At 42.4% G+C, this 16,141-nt stretch overlaps 1 protein-coding gene across 3 annotated transcripts in view; it reads right to left on the reverse strand.

Annotated features, from left to right (window-relative positions):
• Positions 1 to 16,141, reverse strand: part of slc16a3a (solute carrier family 16 member 3a) — a 51,050-nt gene that overhangs the window by 17,917 nt on the left and 16,992 nt on the right. Inside the window, exons 1-4 of one of the 3 annotated variants that reach the window (XM_020927372.2) lie at positions 14,225 to 14,379; positions 13,263 to 13,331; positions 12,806 to 13,087; positions 3,804 to 3,947 (exon numbers count right to left, since the gene is read on the reverse strand). In XM_020927372.2, coding sequence (XP_020783031.1) covers positions 3,804 to 3,947; positions 12,806 to 13,028 — 367 coding nt within the window. In that variant the 5' untranslated portion in view covers positions 13,029 to 13,087; positions 13,263 to 13,331; positions 14,225 to 14,379. Of the gene's footprint in view, positions 1 to 3,803; positions 3,948 to 12,805; positions 13,088 to 13,262; positions 13,332 to 14,224; positions 14,380 to 16,141 lie in introns of those variants that run through there. The other 2 variants (XM_055152623.1, XM_055152622.1) reach the window with 2 other exon arrangements.

Consider the following 16,141-nt stretch of genomic DNA (forward strand, 5'->3'; position numbering starts at 1 on the left):
TCCCCTCATCTAACAAGAACAAAAATAATAATAATAATAAATAATAATAAAATCCACCTAATTTTGACTAAAACTCAACAAAAAAGCTCTATTCTAAACAATTACTCTGCATTAAATTTGCAAATAGTTTAATTGTTTATTGTGGACCTTTTAACAAGTCCTGGAGAATAAACATGTGAAAGAAGGTTGACATCTGAAACTAACTACCCCATGTTTGTAGAGGTCAGAACTACAGGATCAGCAAGTTTCTACTGAGTTGTGTTTTGTATAATCGAGATTTGAAAACATTGCAAAATCATAAAATCGAGGATTATTATGAAACAGATTTTCTTACTTGCAAAGCAGGATTATTGTGCAATTAAACAAGTGACATTGTTTAAAAAAAAAACTCTTTCTGCTTTAAACTATTAAAATTATCGTACAAATCTATACAAATGTAATTGAAGGCAGTTTACAGTATCCTAAAATAACAGCATACGATAAGAATAAAAGTGTAAAGAGTTTAAAAGATTTCCAGTCCCTGCTTTGACCGAGATTAGGGCAGAACGATTTTAAGAACAAACTGAACTGCGATTTTTCTGGCAGATATTGCAATTTCGATTTCATCCACAATTTTTTTTACATCAAGTTTCTGTACACATGAACATTTGCAAACATCACAGAAACTTACATCATATGAGAGTCCTGCACCGGGTCGGGTACCTGCGACTACTACTGTCAAAAATCTGTCATCGATTTTGCGCTGCGGACTAAACCAGGATTAAACCAGAACTGAACTAGGACTGAATCAGACACATTTGTTTCCGTTTTACAGAAAGGAAATTTAAAACCGCATGGCTCATTTGCATAAACTTTAAGCGCTGAAAAAAACAGCTCGCTAGTTCTAGTTTAGTCCTATTTTAGTCCTGTTTTAGTTCTTGTTTAGTCCTGGTTTTAGTCCTGGTTTAGTCCTGGTTTTAGTCCTGGTGTTAATTCTAATTTAGTCCTGTTTTAGTCCTGGTTTTAGTTCTAGTTTAGTCCTTGTTTAGACCTGGTTTAGTCCTGGTTTTAGTTCTAGTTTAGTCCTTGTTTAGTCCTGGTTTTAGTCCTGGTTTTAATCCTGGTTTTAGTCCTGGTTTTAGTCCTGGTTTTAGTTCTAGTTTAGTCCTGGTTTAGTTCTAGTTTAGTCCTGTTTTTTAGTTCTAGTTTAGTCCTAGTTTAGCCCTTGTTTAGTCCTTGTATAGTCCTGGTTTTAGTCCTGGTTTAGTCCTGGTTTTAGTCCTGGTTTTAGTTCTAGTTTAGTCCTGGTTTTAGTCCTGGTTTTAATCCTGGTTTTAGTCCTGGTTTTAGTTCTTGTTTAGTCCTGGTTGTTAGTCCTTGTTTAGTCCTGGTTTAATCCAGATTTTAGTCCTGTGTAGTCCTGGTTTTAGTTCTAGTTTAGTTCTTGTTTAGTCCTGGTTTTAGTCTTGTTTTAGTTCTAGTTTATTCCTGGTTTTAGTTCTAGTTTAGTCCTGGTTTTAGTCCTGGTTTTAGTCTTGTTTTAGTTCTAGTTTATTCCTGGTTTTAGTTCTAGTTTAGTCCTGGTTTTAGTCCTAGTTTAGCCCTTGTTTAGTCCTGTTTTAGTCCTGTTTAGTCCTTGTTTAGTCCTTGTTTAGTCCTGGTTTTAGTCCTGTTTTAGTTCTAGTTTAGTCCTTGTTTAGTCCTGGTTTTAGTCCTGGTTTAGCCCTGGTTTAGTCCTGTTTTTAGTCCTGGTTTATCATAAATATAAAATATCACTCTACACCTTTCCCCGGTCTCTCTCTTTTCACAGCTCTGAGGAACCAAAGCGGAGTTTTTGCCGTGACACTAAAGCTAAACAACGACGAGCTCTAACTGCGACCGCTCAAATTTCCACCAAAAGCGATCTCCCCGTCTAAAATAAACTCATATCCCCTGGTGCATTGTTTCCCTTCCTCCTCCACCAGTATATGCCAGTGTGTGTGTGTGCCAGTGTGTGTGTGTGCCAGTGTGCGTGTGCCAGTGTGTGTGTGTGCCAGTGTGTGTGTGTGCCAGTGTGTGTGTGCCAGTGTGTGTGTGTGCCAGTGTGTGTGTGTGCCAGTGTGTGTGTGTGCCAGTGTGTGTGTGTGTGTCCAGTGTGTGTGTGCCAGTGTGTGTGTGTGCCAGTGTGTGTGTGCCAGTGTGTGTGTGTGCCAGTGTGTGTGTGTGTGTGTCCAGTGTGTGTGTGTGCCAGTGTGTGTGTGTGCCAGTGTGTGTGTGTGTGCAGTGTGTGTGTGTGCCAGTGTGTGTGTGTGTGTGTCCAGTGTGTGACTGTGTGCCAGTGTGTGTGTGTGCCAGTGTGTGTGTGTGTGCCAGTGTGTGTGTGCCAGTGTGTGTGTGTGTGCCAGTGTGTGTGTGTGCCAGTGTGTGTGCCAGTGTGTGTGTGTGTGTGTGCCAGTGTGTGTGTGCCAGTGTGTGTGTGCCAGTGTGTGTGTGAGTGTGTGTGTGTGTGTGCCAGTGTGTGTGTGTGCCAGTGTGTGTGTGCCAGTGTGTGTGTGTGTGCCAGTGTGTGTGTGCCAGTGTGTGTGTGCCAGTGTGTGTGTGTGCCAGTGTGTGTGTGCCAGTGTGTGCCAGTGTGTGACTGTGTGCCAGTGTGTGTGTGTGCCAGTGTGTGTGCCAGTGTGTGTGTGCCAGTGTGTGTGTGTGCCAGTGTGTGTGTGCCAGTGTGTGTGTGCCAGTGTGTGTGTGCCAGTGTGTGTGTGCCAGTGTGTGTGTGTGCCAGTGTGTGTGTGCCAGTGTGTGTGTGCCAGTGTGTGTGTGTGTGTGCCAGTGTGTGTGTGTGCCAGTGTGTGTGTGCCAGTGTGTGTGCCAGTGTGTGTGTGCCAGTGTGTGTGTGTGCCAGTGTGTGTGAGTATGTGTGTGTGTGTGCCAGTGTGTGTGTGCCAGTGTGTGTGTGTGCCAGTGTGTGTGTGTGTGTGTGCCAGTGTGTGTGTGCCAGTGTGTGTGTGTGTGCCAGTGTGTGTGTGTGTGCCAGTGTGTGTGTGTGCCAGTGTGTGTGTGTGCCAGTGTGTGTGCCAGTGTGTGTGCCAGTGTGTGTGTGTGCCAGTGTGTGTGTGTGCCAGTGTGTGTGTGCCAGTGTGTGTGTGTGCCAGTGTGTGTGCCAGTGTGTGTGTGCCAGTGTGTGTGTGTGCCAGTGTGTGTGTGTGCCAGTGTGTGTGTGTGCCAGTGTGTGTGTGCCAGTGTGTGTGTGTGCCAGTGTGTGTGTGCCAGTGTGTGTGTGCCAGTGTGTGTGTGTGCCAGTGTGTGTGTGCCAGTGTGTGTGTGCAGTGTGCCAGTGTGTGTGTGTGCCAGTGTGTGTGTGCCAGTGTGTGTGTGTGCCAGTGTGTGTGTGCCAGTGTGTGTGTGTGCCAGTGTGTGTGTGTGTGTCCAGTGTGTGTGCCAGTGTGTGTGTGCCAGTGTGTGTGTGCCAGTGTGTGTGTGCCAGTGTGTGTGTGTGCCAGTGTGTGTGTGTGCAGTGTGTGTGTGTGTCCAGTGTGTGTGTGCCAGTGTGTGTGTGTGCCAGTGTGTGTGTGCCAGTGTGTGTGTGTGTGTGTGTGTGCCAGTGTGTGTGTGTGCCAGTGTGTGTGTGTGCCAGTGTGTGTGTGTGTGTGTGCCAGTGTGTGTGTGTGTGCCAGTGTGTGTGTGTGTGTGTGTGTGCCAGTGTGTGTGTGTGTGCCAGTGTGTGTGTGTGCCAGTGTGTGTGTGCCAGTGTGTGTGTGCCAGTGTGTGTGTGTGTGTGGGGGGTGAGCGGTGTCACTGTATCCCCGGTGCTGGTTTATTGATGAGGCTGGCGCGGCGAGCGGGCAGACCTGTGATGACCCCGGTGCACAGGTAGATGTGGATGATGCTGGTGGCGAACGATGCCAGGACCATGCCCAGCGAGGCGAAGAGGCCGCCCACCATCATGACGGGCCGGCAGCCGAAGCGGTTCACCAGGACGCTGCAGAGGGGGCCTGGGCGGGCACACGGACGGGACAAAAGAGTGTGGTTTAAGTTACATTTCTAGTCCCAAGAGATTCATTTCCTCTTCTGATATTTTATGTTATTAGGTTCTTTTTTCAGACCTGGAGTTTGTTTTCGTACCTGAAAGTTTCGACTGCTCACTAGCGTCTTCCTCAGAGTCACGTGATGTTGCTGTGACGTGTCTGGTCGGCAGTGTCGGGGAGTAACAGATTACATGTACCGGAGTTAAGTAATCAGAGTACAAATTATGAGTAACTGTATTCATTTACAGTTACTGTTTCAGTGAGTGGTGATTGGATTACAGTTACTTTTTTGAAATAAATGGATTACATGGCGGGATTTTCCTGTTTTCACATTTTGGGCTAAACCAGGACTATACCAGGTCTAAACCAGGACTAAACCAGGACTAAACCAGGTCTAAACCAGGACTAAACCAGGTCAAAACCAGGACTAAACCAGGACTAAACCAGGACTAAACCAGGTCTAAACCAGGACTAAACCAGGACTAAACCAGGACTAAATCAGGTCAAAACCAGGTCTAAACTAGGTCTAAACCAGGACTAAACCAGGACTAAACCAGGTCTAAACCAGGACTAAACCAGGACTAAACCAGGTCTAAACCAGGTCTAAACCAGGACTAAAACCAGGACTAAACCAGCACTAAACCAGGTCTAAACCAGGACTAAACCAGGTCTAAACCAGGTCTAAACCAGGCCTAAACCAGGTCTAAACCAGGACTAAACCAGGTCTAAACCAGGTCTAAACCAGGACTAAACCAGGACTAAACCAGCACTAAACCAGGTCTAAACCAGGACTAAACCAGGCCTAAACCAGGTCTAAACCAGGACTAAACCAGGACTAAACCAGGACTAAACCAGGTAGGACTAAACCAGGACTAAACCAGGTCTAAACCAGGACTAAACCAGGTCTAAACCAGGTCTAAACCAGGACTAAACCAGGTCTAAACCAGGTCTAAACCAGGACTAAACCAGGTCTAAACCAGGTCTAAACCAGGACTAAACCAGGACTAAACCAGCACTAAACCAGGTCTAAACCAGGACTAAACCAGGTCTAAACCAGGTCTAAACCAGGACTAAACCAGGACTAAACCAGGACTAAACCAGGACTAAACCAGGACTAAACCAGGTCTAAACCAGGACTAAACCAGCACTAAACCAGGTCTAAACCAGGACTAAAACAGGATTTAACAGGACTAATTCATGCTGTGTGGACGTGTCTCGTCTTCTATCAATAATATTTTTAATACGGTTCAGTAAAGTCTGGACTTTTTATTTTCTTTTATCAGACAAAACATCTTATGTGAAGATTTCCTCGTCTTTGCTTCTCTACAGTAAATCAAGTAATCCAAAGTATTCAGATTACATTACCCACTTTAAGTAATTTAATGGATTATGTTACAAACTACATTTTGGGATATGTAATCTGTAATCTGTAGGGGATTACATTTTAAAAGTCACCTTCCCAACACTGCTGGTCGGCTGATTTAAACAGGTTTTGGCGCCGTCTTCCTACCGGTGGAGGCAGGACGACAGCGCCATCTGCAGTCCCACTTCCTCAGGACAGTATCCCACTTTTACTCTCACACACCTGGGAAACTGTCCTGAGGAAGTCGGACTGCAGGTGGCGCTGTCGTCCTGCCTCCACCGATAGAAACACAGCGCCAAAACCTGTTTAAATCAGCTGAACGGACACGTCACAGCAACAACCACTCTGAGGAAGAGCGCTAGCGAGCAGTCGAAACTGTCAGGTATGAAACAAAACTCTAGGTCTGAAAAAAGAACCTAATAACATAAGTTACAATTCTGTTTATACTGTTAATGTGATGTAAGATTTTTATTTTTAAAACATGTAAACAATTTAAACTCAGAAAATAAGCCTTTAAAGGGCCTTGAAAATGATCACAAACAGTCATTACAGAGCCATCCAACCCATTTTTTGTTCAACTTAAAGTGTTGAAAATGCATAATATTGAAGACTTAAAGGGACAGTTCGGAATTTTGGACATAGGACCTCATTTCCTAGTGATCCAGAGTGTTGTAGACGTGTGGAGACACTTTTTTAAAATATTCCATCCAGTCCTTGTATTTGCATTAGTTATCCTGCCACTAAAAACAGTCTTCTATCTTCTATCTGAGTTTGCTGCTCACATACTGATAAACTCACTGATAAAACGGCTTTTTTAAGCAAGCTTTGAGCTGGTAGAGAGTTTGTCCACTGATCTGAAGGCTGGCGGTTTGAATCAACGTAAACATCATTGGTTGAGCGATCAAATCCACTGACTCACAGGTTGGCGGTGTGATTCCAGCTCCCACAGATGACCTCATTTCCTTGTGAGCCAGAGTGTTGGACACGTGTGGAGACACTTTTGTAACTATTCCATCCAGTCCTTGTATTTGCAGAGGTCGCTGGTGCTAGACTAGTGCATGTCAATGGCCATAGTTGTCCTGCCACTAAAAAAAGTCTTACCCACTCCACAAAACACCTGAAGTAAATCTATTATTACACCATGTAAATGTCTGTGTCGATAGAATAATGTTTCAAATAAAACTAACCTTGCATCGCATGAATTGTCGCATGTTGAGGGACTATTTTCTCATATATTAGTCCGCCGCTGTTGAGCTTTCTGTCAAGAAGAACAACTCGCTGCTGCTGCTCAGATGTAAATCCTTCAAATGCAAGGTTGGTTTTACGTCTAAAATTTTTTTATTGACACAGACGTTTACACTGACAATCTGGTGTAATAACAGATTTTCTTCGGGTGTTTTGTGGAGTGAGTAAGACTGTTTTTAGTGGCAGGAGAACTATGACCATTGACATGCACTAGTCTAACACCAGCGACCTCTGCAAACACAAGGACTGGATGGAATATTTTAAAAAAGTGTCTCCACACGTCTCCAACACTCTGGCTCACTAGGAAATGAGGTCCTATGTCCAAACTACCAAACTGTCCCTTTAATTATCCTCAGAGTAATGTATAAAGCAAAGTGCAATGTTTTACCTGTAAATATTCAAAGACTGTTTGACTGCAGTTTAAAAGGAACCTACATGTTTAATCTAGTTTCCTTATGGTTGAAACATAATTCTGCAGATTTTTTTTAAAGCAGAATGTTTTATAATGCTATGTGAAGCACTTTGGAAACTGTTTTGTTTATAAATGTGCTATACAAATAAACTTGGATTGGATTGGATAAAGCCCAGATTCAGAACCAAGATTATGGAGCGAAGCATCGCTGTAAAACGAGTTAATTTATGGAAGAGTCTTGACAAAGATATAAAAGAATCAAGTACAATGACGGCATTTAAAAAAAAACACATAAAATCCAGAGCAATGTGCATGTATGAAAAAGGAAACTAAGCTGTTGTGCATAAAAGTGAAGATTTCTGTTTGCAATTGATGTGATTGTACTGATTTGAAATGTTTTGAAGTAACTATCTGTTGATGTTGTGTGAAGAATCCCTCAGTCGTCCAGGTAGAATCCATGGCGAGGAGAAAATTCAGTTTGTCGACTGCACAAAAGTTAGTGTAGCATCCAGTCGAATTGAGAAGGCCAGAATTGATGGTTAAATGAGTTTTTAATCTTTCCTTGCCGTGTCATAGAACCAACGTAAGAGCTAGACAAGAACAAAATAACAGCAATAACAGATTACAGCATCACTAGCTCATTACATTGTTTAACCGTTATCAATATTTAACATTAATTTGATAAAAATAACAAGAAGCTCAAATATACATTCACAAGCAAAACAAACCTTGTTGCCCTGTCGACTGTTGCCATCTTTAGTGTTTATATAACTTTTCACTGTTGTTTTGCTCTTCACCATTAACACTGAGGTGTTTATCCTGCGTCCTTTCCTTACACCAAGCCAGTGTTTCTACTGTGATAGAAATTTAGATTGTGGAAAGATTTCTCTCAGTCTGTCTTGTGTAAGTTAATGTGATTTCTCCCTGAAACCCAGAGCAGTCATTAACATGTGTAAAGGTTCATCAGGCACAACTGTCTCCGCCTTCAGGAAGCCTTTTGTTATCATCAACTGTTCGTTCATTTAGCACCAGCCTCTGAAACCACAGTCACTCTGCATTGATATGTATGTAACTTGTATTTCTGTATAAATACTGAGAGCTCAAATGCTCTGGAAGAGATACATGGGGAGAGACTGGGAGATACGGTGGGAGATGTAGTAGGAACATACTGCTGGTGGGGAGAGGCTGTTGGGCTTTGGCCAGGGCAGGCCTAGGCCTTGTCCATTTCTGCTGTAACAAGAATAAACCTCGATCTATATTCCAAAAACTCATCAGGCTTCGCAAATTGATTCATTATTTATCTTCAAGAGATATATAATTTTTTCCACAACACTACCTTCATCTCCGCTCACACCGTAAGTCACCAAAATAAAAGCGCAACCCCACCATTAAAAGCCATGGACTGTGTGCCAATGTATACAAGAGCCAACTTGACCTTTACAGTTAGTTTGGTTGAAGATGTTTCGCAGCTCATCCAAGCTGCTTCTTTAGTTCTGGTCAGACGCTGGTGGACACTTCCTTATATCTGTCTGCAGGGAGGAGCTAACTAATTACTCTGAAACTAACACACACACTTGTTTACAGTTTCTGTTTGTTAGTTCGGCCTATTGACCTGTACTGAGTGTGGGGTCTAATTAGCAGAACAATCCATGGCCATAATGGAGCTTCCTCACCTCTGGACCTGACCTGGCTACACCTGTTGTCCTTTTGTTTGTTTTGAATTAGGTTTGAGGATGGAGTTGTAAATAGGAGATAGGAGGAAATAGGAGGAGGCGTCAGACACCATCTATCTCTTATTTACAACTCCATCCTCAAACCTAATTCAAAACAGACAAGAGAACAACAGGTGTAGCCAGGTCAGGTCCAGACATGAGGAAGCTCCATTATGGTCCTGAATTGTTGTGCTAATTAGACCACACTCAGTACAGGTCAATAGGCCGAACTAACAAACAGAAACTGTAAACAAGTGTGTGTGTTAGTTTCAGAGTAATTAGTTAGCTCCTCCCTGCAGACAGATATAAGGAAGTGTCCACCAGCGTCTGACCAGAACTAAAGAAGCAGCTTGGATGAGCTGCGAAACGTCGTCAATCAAACTAACTTTTGTCCAGTCGACAAACTGAATTTTCTCCTCGCCATCTGTTGATGTTTTGTCAGGAAAATGGGGCAGAGAACATAAGATGGCTCTTCTTTCTGCTCCTTTTCATTCATTTCTTGTATGTGTTCATTAATTTCTTGTGACACTGTTAATGTCTTTTTATACTTGAAATGAATTAAATAAATAAACAAATAAGAACAAAAATGCTAGACTAAATTATTTACAGTTGCGCTGTGTACGGGTCTGTCACCTGCTCAGAGATGTTTTTACTTTATCTTTTACTCTGTCTGGAATGTTCCGGGCAGTAGATGGTCACATGTTTATATCCAGCTTTTCCACCTTCAAGGCACTCGAAGCACTTTACGTCAAGGAACCACTCACCCACTTACTCACCGGTGTACTCAGACACTGGGGCGACGGGGGTTAAGTGTCTTGCCCAAGGATACAATGATAGCATTCATCTGCGGGAGCTGGAATCGCACCGCCAACCTGTGGGTCAGTGTATTTTGACCTCTCTACCGATGTATAATTCATTCATCTTTTCGATATTCGTGGAGACCAGCTGTTAAGGTCAAGTTACAGGTGAGATTTGTGGAGAGTAGCAATAGCAGCAGCACTTTTCAAGGTATTTTAGAGCAACAAAAACAGCTGTAATTGAATAAAGACGAGACAAATACAAGCAGATGGTGAACTTCCTCTAGAAAAATAACATAGTGCGACATTAACCTTGGTTTGTTTGTGCCGCCAAAATTATTATCTACTATTTTCAGCAGAGGACGACCTTCTTACCATCTGGGATTTGACGAGCTCAGGCTTTGACAAGAAGCTCTGGCCACATTTTAGACTCAAAACCTGCTCAAATGAATATCTAGTTTCAATACTTGTTTTAATAGACGCATCAAGAATCTCGGACTTCCGTTCATTGTGCAATTCATACTGGGAAGGATTTTCTGAAAAAGTGAGCATCAAACCTCCATGTTTGATTTCCCAGTGGGATGCGTCTATTGACAAAGCCGATCTTTTCAAGTCTTTTGAACCATATCGCTTTTGTTTCTGGTTCTGATATTGTCATATTTTAGTTTTGGGATTCGGACATTGTTAGTTGTGTGGTTGTTAGATCCTAACAGTGGAAAACGACTAGAGAAATGTGTTTGCGAACTCCATAAATGCAAAAGGGAATCAGATGTGTGTGACTGCAAACCTCTGTTCAAACTGTCTCTCTTCCCAATGGAATTGAAAAATAGTGAAAGGTGAAGGCGATGGGCAGGATTGATCCACAGGAAGAACCAAAAAGGAAACCTTTGACTGCCTAAATCATCCCGAGTTTGCAGAGAACATTTTGTATGTGGAGCGCCAACAAAGCAAAACCCTGATCCCTCACTCAACCTTGATTACGAATTTAAAAATCAACGCCAAAGCGAAAGGCACCAGCTGTTTGCCAAGAAACACCTTCCACTGCAAAGAGACCAAGATGTGATGTTGCTGTAAAACCACAAGAACAAGAAAGTGCAGCTCAGTCTGTTTGTCTTCTGCACCTCTCGATTAACAAACAGGATCCCGCTTTGTTGGCGCTTCACATACAAAATGTTCACTTCCTTTTTGGTTCTTCCTGTGGATCAATCCTGCCCATTGCCTTCACCTTTCACTATTTTTCAATTCCGTCGGGAAGGGAAACAGTTTGAACAGAGGTTTGGAGTTCACAAATCAATTTTTCAAGCCGTTTTCCGCTGTTAGAACATCCAACAACCACACAATTACAATGTCCGAATCCCAAAACTTAAATATGACAATATCAGAACCAGACACAAAAGTGATATGGTTCAAAAGACTTGAAAATATCGGCTTTGTCAATAGACAGATCCCAATGGGAAAACAAACATGGCGGTTTGATCCTCACTTTTTCGGAAAATCCTTCCCAGTATGGATTGTGCAATGACCGAAAGTCTGAGATTCTTGGTGCGTGTATTATCTGCTTTAGGAAGATTCGAGGTGGTATTGTTCCTCCTGTACCGTCTTCTCAAATGCACAGACGAGTTCGATTGGGCCTCTCTGATTCTATAACGACAGTTCAGCACAGCGTGTACAGGAGCCAGCCCCAGACTGGAGACTGAAAGGACACTCCAGACACAGTCCAGTGGGAACAGAGCGCTGTGACATCAATCATACACACAAGCCTTTCCAGACCAGATGGAGAAATATAGAGTTTTCGCAACACCACACACTCATATAAATGTGATACATCTATTACAAATACACCTCGCTTTCTGTGCCAGTGAGTTTATGTCCGAGTTTGCTGCTCACATACTGATAGACTCACTGATAAACTGCTTTTTTATGCAAGATTTTGTGTTTGTCCACTGATCTGAAGGTTGGTGACTTGAATCGACGTAAACATCGTTGGTTGAGCGATCAAATCCCCTGACTAACAGGTTGACGGTGTGATTCCACTCCTTCCAACAGATGAATGCTGTTGTTGTGTCCTTGGGCGAGACACTACAAGGGACAGTACGGAATTTTTGGACACATTTTGGACCTCATTTCCTAGTGAGCCAGAGCGTTGGAGAAATGTGGAGACACTTTTTTATTTGTATTTGCAGAGGTCGCATTATAAAACATTTTACTTTTAAAAAAATCTGCAGAATTATGTTTCAGCCATAAGGAAACTAGATTACACATGTAGGTTCCTTTTAAACTGTAGTGGCTTGTTCTCATCTCAAACAGACTTTGAATATTTACAGGTAAAACACTGCACTTTGTGTTATACATTACTCTGAGGAGACTTAAAGGGACAGTTCGGAATTTTGGACATAGGACCTCATTTCCTTGTGAGCCAGAGTGTTGGAGACGTGTGGAGACACTTTTTTAAATATTCCATCCAGTCCTTGTATTTGCAGAGGTCGCTGGTGTTAGACTAGTGCATGTCAATGGTCATAGTTCTCCTTACCCACTCCACAAAACACCTGAAGTAAATCTATTATTACACCAGACTGTCCATGTGAATGTCTGTTTCGATGTAAAACCAACCTCGCATTTGAAAGATTTATGTCTGAGCAGCAGCAGCAGTGAGTTGTACTTTCTGATAGAAAGCTCGATAGCGGCGGACTGATATATGAGAAAATAGTCCCTCAACATGCGGCGATTCATGCGAAGCAAGGTTAGTTTTATTTCAAACATTATTCTATCGAATAATAGAGGAACGAACCGAAAAAGCGAGCGCGATGTGCTACTTCTAGACACAACTGAACAACTGAGTCACTGCGAACACGCCGACAATCCGTTGGTCCCAGACAGCACCCTCCCTACACGCCACAACTGAACAAAGCCCAGAGTCACCGTGAACGCCACAAACAAACAAAACCACTCACCCATCACACTGTTGTGTTTCCTTTAAAGTCCGGTGCGGTTTATTTGTGAAAAAAAGTTTGAAAATAGACCATTTAATGACAGTGCGTCTTATAATCCCGAGAGACCTATAGTGCGGAAAACGCGATACGTCACGACCAAATAGCAGTGATTGGTTAAATAACGAATCAGGCTAGGGACCTGTGACTGTAATTATGTTTTACTGTTTCTGGAAAAAGTAATCAAACTGAAAGTGAGCAAGTATTAATATCATTTTCCACCTCAGTTCCTTTATGCTGACATGAAATAACTTTGTGGCAGTGAATACGAGGTGCTGCTTCACGCGTTCCGGGCCGAGCCGTGCGTACCTGTGCCGTAGAGCATGGCCAGCAGGATGGAGGAGACCCAGGCCGTGTCGCTGTAGCCCACGCCGAACTCGCGGATCAGCTCCTTGAAGAAGACGCTGACGGCTTTGGGGAAGGCGTAGGAGAAGCCCGTGATGACGAAGCAGCCCAGCAGCACCGCCCAGCCCCAACCTCCGTCCGGGGCCTTGACCGCCGGGCCCCCGTCGTCCAGCGCCACTCCTCCCATGGTGCTCTGGTCTAGGCTCCGGAGCTATAAGGGACCGCCCACGCCGCCACACGCACAAGCTGCAGGGGGATAAGGTTACAGACGCTCGTTAGCCAAAAGGTTGTTAGTTTCATGTCGGCTTCCTCAATTAAGAGCACATGCGATTAGGTCAGGTTGTGCGTAACGTAGTATTGTACTGTTTCTAAACATAGATTGGTGATGCAGACATTTTAAGAGGATGTGTGCATGACTCACTCAGACTGGAAGTGGATTCTTGAGTACGGTCAGAGCATGATGAGGTCAGTGCGGAGGAAAGCAAATCTTCTGTGGACAAAAGACAAAGACATTTCTCATCATTTTTTTGGTATAAATTAGTTTTGTCATTTGATTTCAGTACTAAGGAATAGACTCGATGCTCAAAACCGATTACGACACCATGATGATAATAAAAAAAACACACTCTTTAGTTAAATCCAAATCCACTTTATTTCTACAGCACATTTTATAAACAAAGCAGTTTCCAAAGTGCAGCACAGAGATCATAAAATGAAGACAACAAAAACGTAAATTGCGAAAATTTGGTCATCCCAGTCCTAAAACAATAAAACCAGTCAAATCTAAATAAATTAAAAACCATAAAAATCATTTTTAAAAAGCAGTAAATAAGTTAAATAAATAAAATAAATAACACAAAGACAAAGAGGACCACACAACTGATTGATTTTCTACACTTTTGATAACCAAAAGTAAGCATATTTTCAATTAGTACAATGCAAAACTTTTCTAGGGCGTGGTCTTATTTGTTGCGCTTTTATTTTTTTTTGCTTTGGTTTACATGTTCCACAGAACATCTATGTTAAAGGTGGACTGTGTAACTTTTCTGGTGAAGAGTTCGCTGCTCGTCTCTCTTGTTCTTATGTTGACTGGAAAGCTCCACAGTATGGCATTCAACTTATACAGTATGTCTTGACTTATTCAATTAGAAGTGTTTGTATCATTCAAATACATTGACAAACATGCATTTTTACTGTGGTGGCCTCCGCACAGATCTGAGCTGTAACTTCACGTGCTGACGTACTGCAGAATATTCCAGACAGTCTACCCTCTAAAAAGTTACCTTGGCGTTTACTCTTGCACATGTGTTTGGTTTGGAAAGAAATACTCAGTAAAAACATGATTGCTCACTATGATCGTGTTTGTTTCTCTACAGATCTTACCTGTAACTTGACCTGCTTGTCTCCACGGTGACAGATATTTTGTACAGGATAAAAACTTGAACCTTGAGGGTCAGCCGGACATCGCAATAACCGAAACAATGTGGTGTATTTCCTGCACTCTGACTGAACAAATACATGACAGCTCCAGGAGACACAGTGAGGACTGGACTTCTGCTGAATCATGATGACCGTTCTGTGGACCACACACAATCCACACTGTCATCTGTAGCTCATATCTCAGACTGACTCGAGCTTAAAAAGGTCCATATTATGCTGTTTTCTGATCTATTTTATAATGTTGTTTCCTCCCAAATATCCCCAAAACAGACCTGGAGTTGTGTTTTGTTTCATTCACACATGTTTAACACCCAGAGTTGGGAAGGTGACTTTTAAAATGTATTCCCCTACAGATTACAGATTACAGATTACATATCCCAGAATGTAGTTTGTAACATAATCCATTAAATTACTTAAAGTGAGTAACGTAATCTGAATACTTTGGATTACTTGATGTTGTCGTGCTTTTTAAAACTGCATGAATGTAGCGAACCACATCCTGAAAATTCTTGTTTGTTCTCTTCAAATTGTCTGTTGAGCCAAAGTCTCCATGAACAGGCAGTTGTTTACTCTAGAGAAGCAAAGACGAGGAAATCTTCACATATAAAGTTTTGTCTGCTTACAGAGAATAAAAAGCCCAGTCTTTCCTTAACCAGATAAAAAATATTATTGATAGAGAAATGCTTTCTATATGAGATCACCTAAAATTATGTCCACCTACTGTTAGTGTCATATTGTTTATTTAAAAAAAATCACTTTGAGTACAAACGTAAAGGCATCAGCCCGGTAAAAATCTGTAATATTGGATGTTTTTACTCAAAATGATGAAGAATCAGATTATTATCAACGCCGATTATTAACGACGTCGTCCATTGTGTGACTGACGCCACCAATGTTAACAAGACATTTACACAGCTCTTACTGCCGCGTTCTGTTTGGACCAATCAGAGCGAGAGCTGCTAGAGTGGCTCAGATCAGAAGTCTGACAAAGATCACTTTTAGGTGCTTTGAGGATTTTAACATTTTAAAAGGTTTACGCTGTGAAAATAGAAAAGAATCCCTACAAAATCCAACCTTTGTGAAAGTTGCCCATGCCCTGTCAGAACACGAGCAGTTTGAATTCCCATAAAATGCATTGCGCTCTGTGGGAGAATTCTTTCTAGGTCCACACTCCCATGAGCTGCAGTACCTGGAGCGGCCACTAGTCTGTCTTGAGCCGGGACAGAGGGGGGAGGGGCTTATCTAGTTTTTATTATAGATCCATGAGTCTGACCCATATCAGGGACAGAGTGAGTGAAATGGAGCGGCTGAACTCTATTGGAAATCAAAAACTGCAGGCTCTACACATGTCCATTTATGAAACAATATGTCATTATCTCTTTAGCGCTACACACTGTGCATCAAATGTCTAAACTTAAAGAAGAGCTATTACATTTCTACTAATTTCTAACACATATTTAGATCACCACGCATGTTACCTTTCATTATTTTTAATTAAGTTCTATTGGCCAAAAACAACGTATTAAGGTTTAGTTTCAGTTTCATTTTTGATGCTGTCTCTCTCTGTCGCTCGCCGTTCGATGAGGGGGGAGCTGAGGAGGGCGTGGCCTTGTAGTAAGAGCATGGCGTACACCTAACCGAGATGAGGATTCGAAAATAGGGCCCTGGCAGAGATCACTGGATTACTCAAACATGCATGGATAACATCTAAAACCTCTTCAGACATGGTTTTGAAGAGATAAAAGAACGCTCCAAAATGTCGATTTACTAACCCCGTCTTTAAAGGTGGGCCATGTAACTTTTCTGATGCTGTTGTTCTGTCAATCTGAGCTACTCATCGATTTGAGCTACAACCCTCAA

This window comes from Boleophthalmus pectinirostris, unplaced genomic scaffold (assembly GCF_026225935.1).
Source record: "Boleophthalmus pectinirostris isolate CB_2022bp ecotype Guang Dong unplaced genomic scaffold, ASM2622593v1 HiC_scaffold_17, whole genome shotgun sequence".
Taxonomy (NCBI): Eukaryota; Metazoa; Chordata; class Actinopteri; order Gobiiformes; family Gobiidae; genus Boleophthalmus; species Boleophthalmus pectinirostris.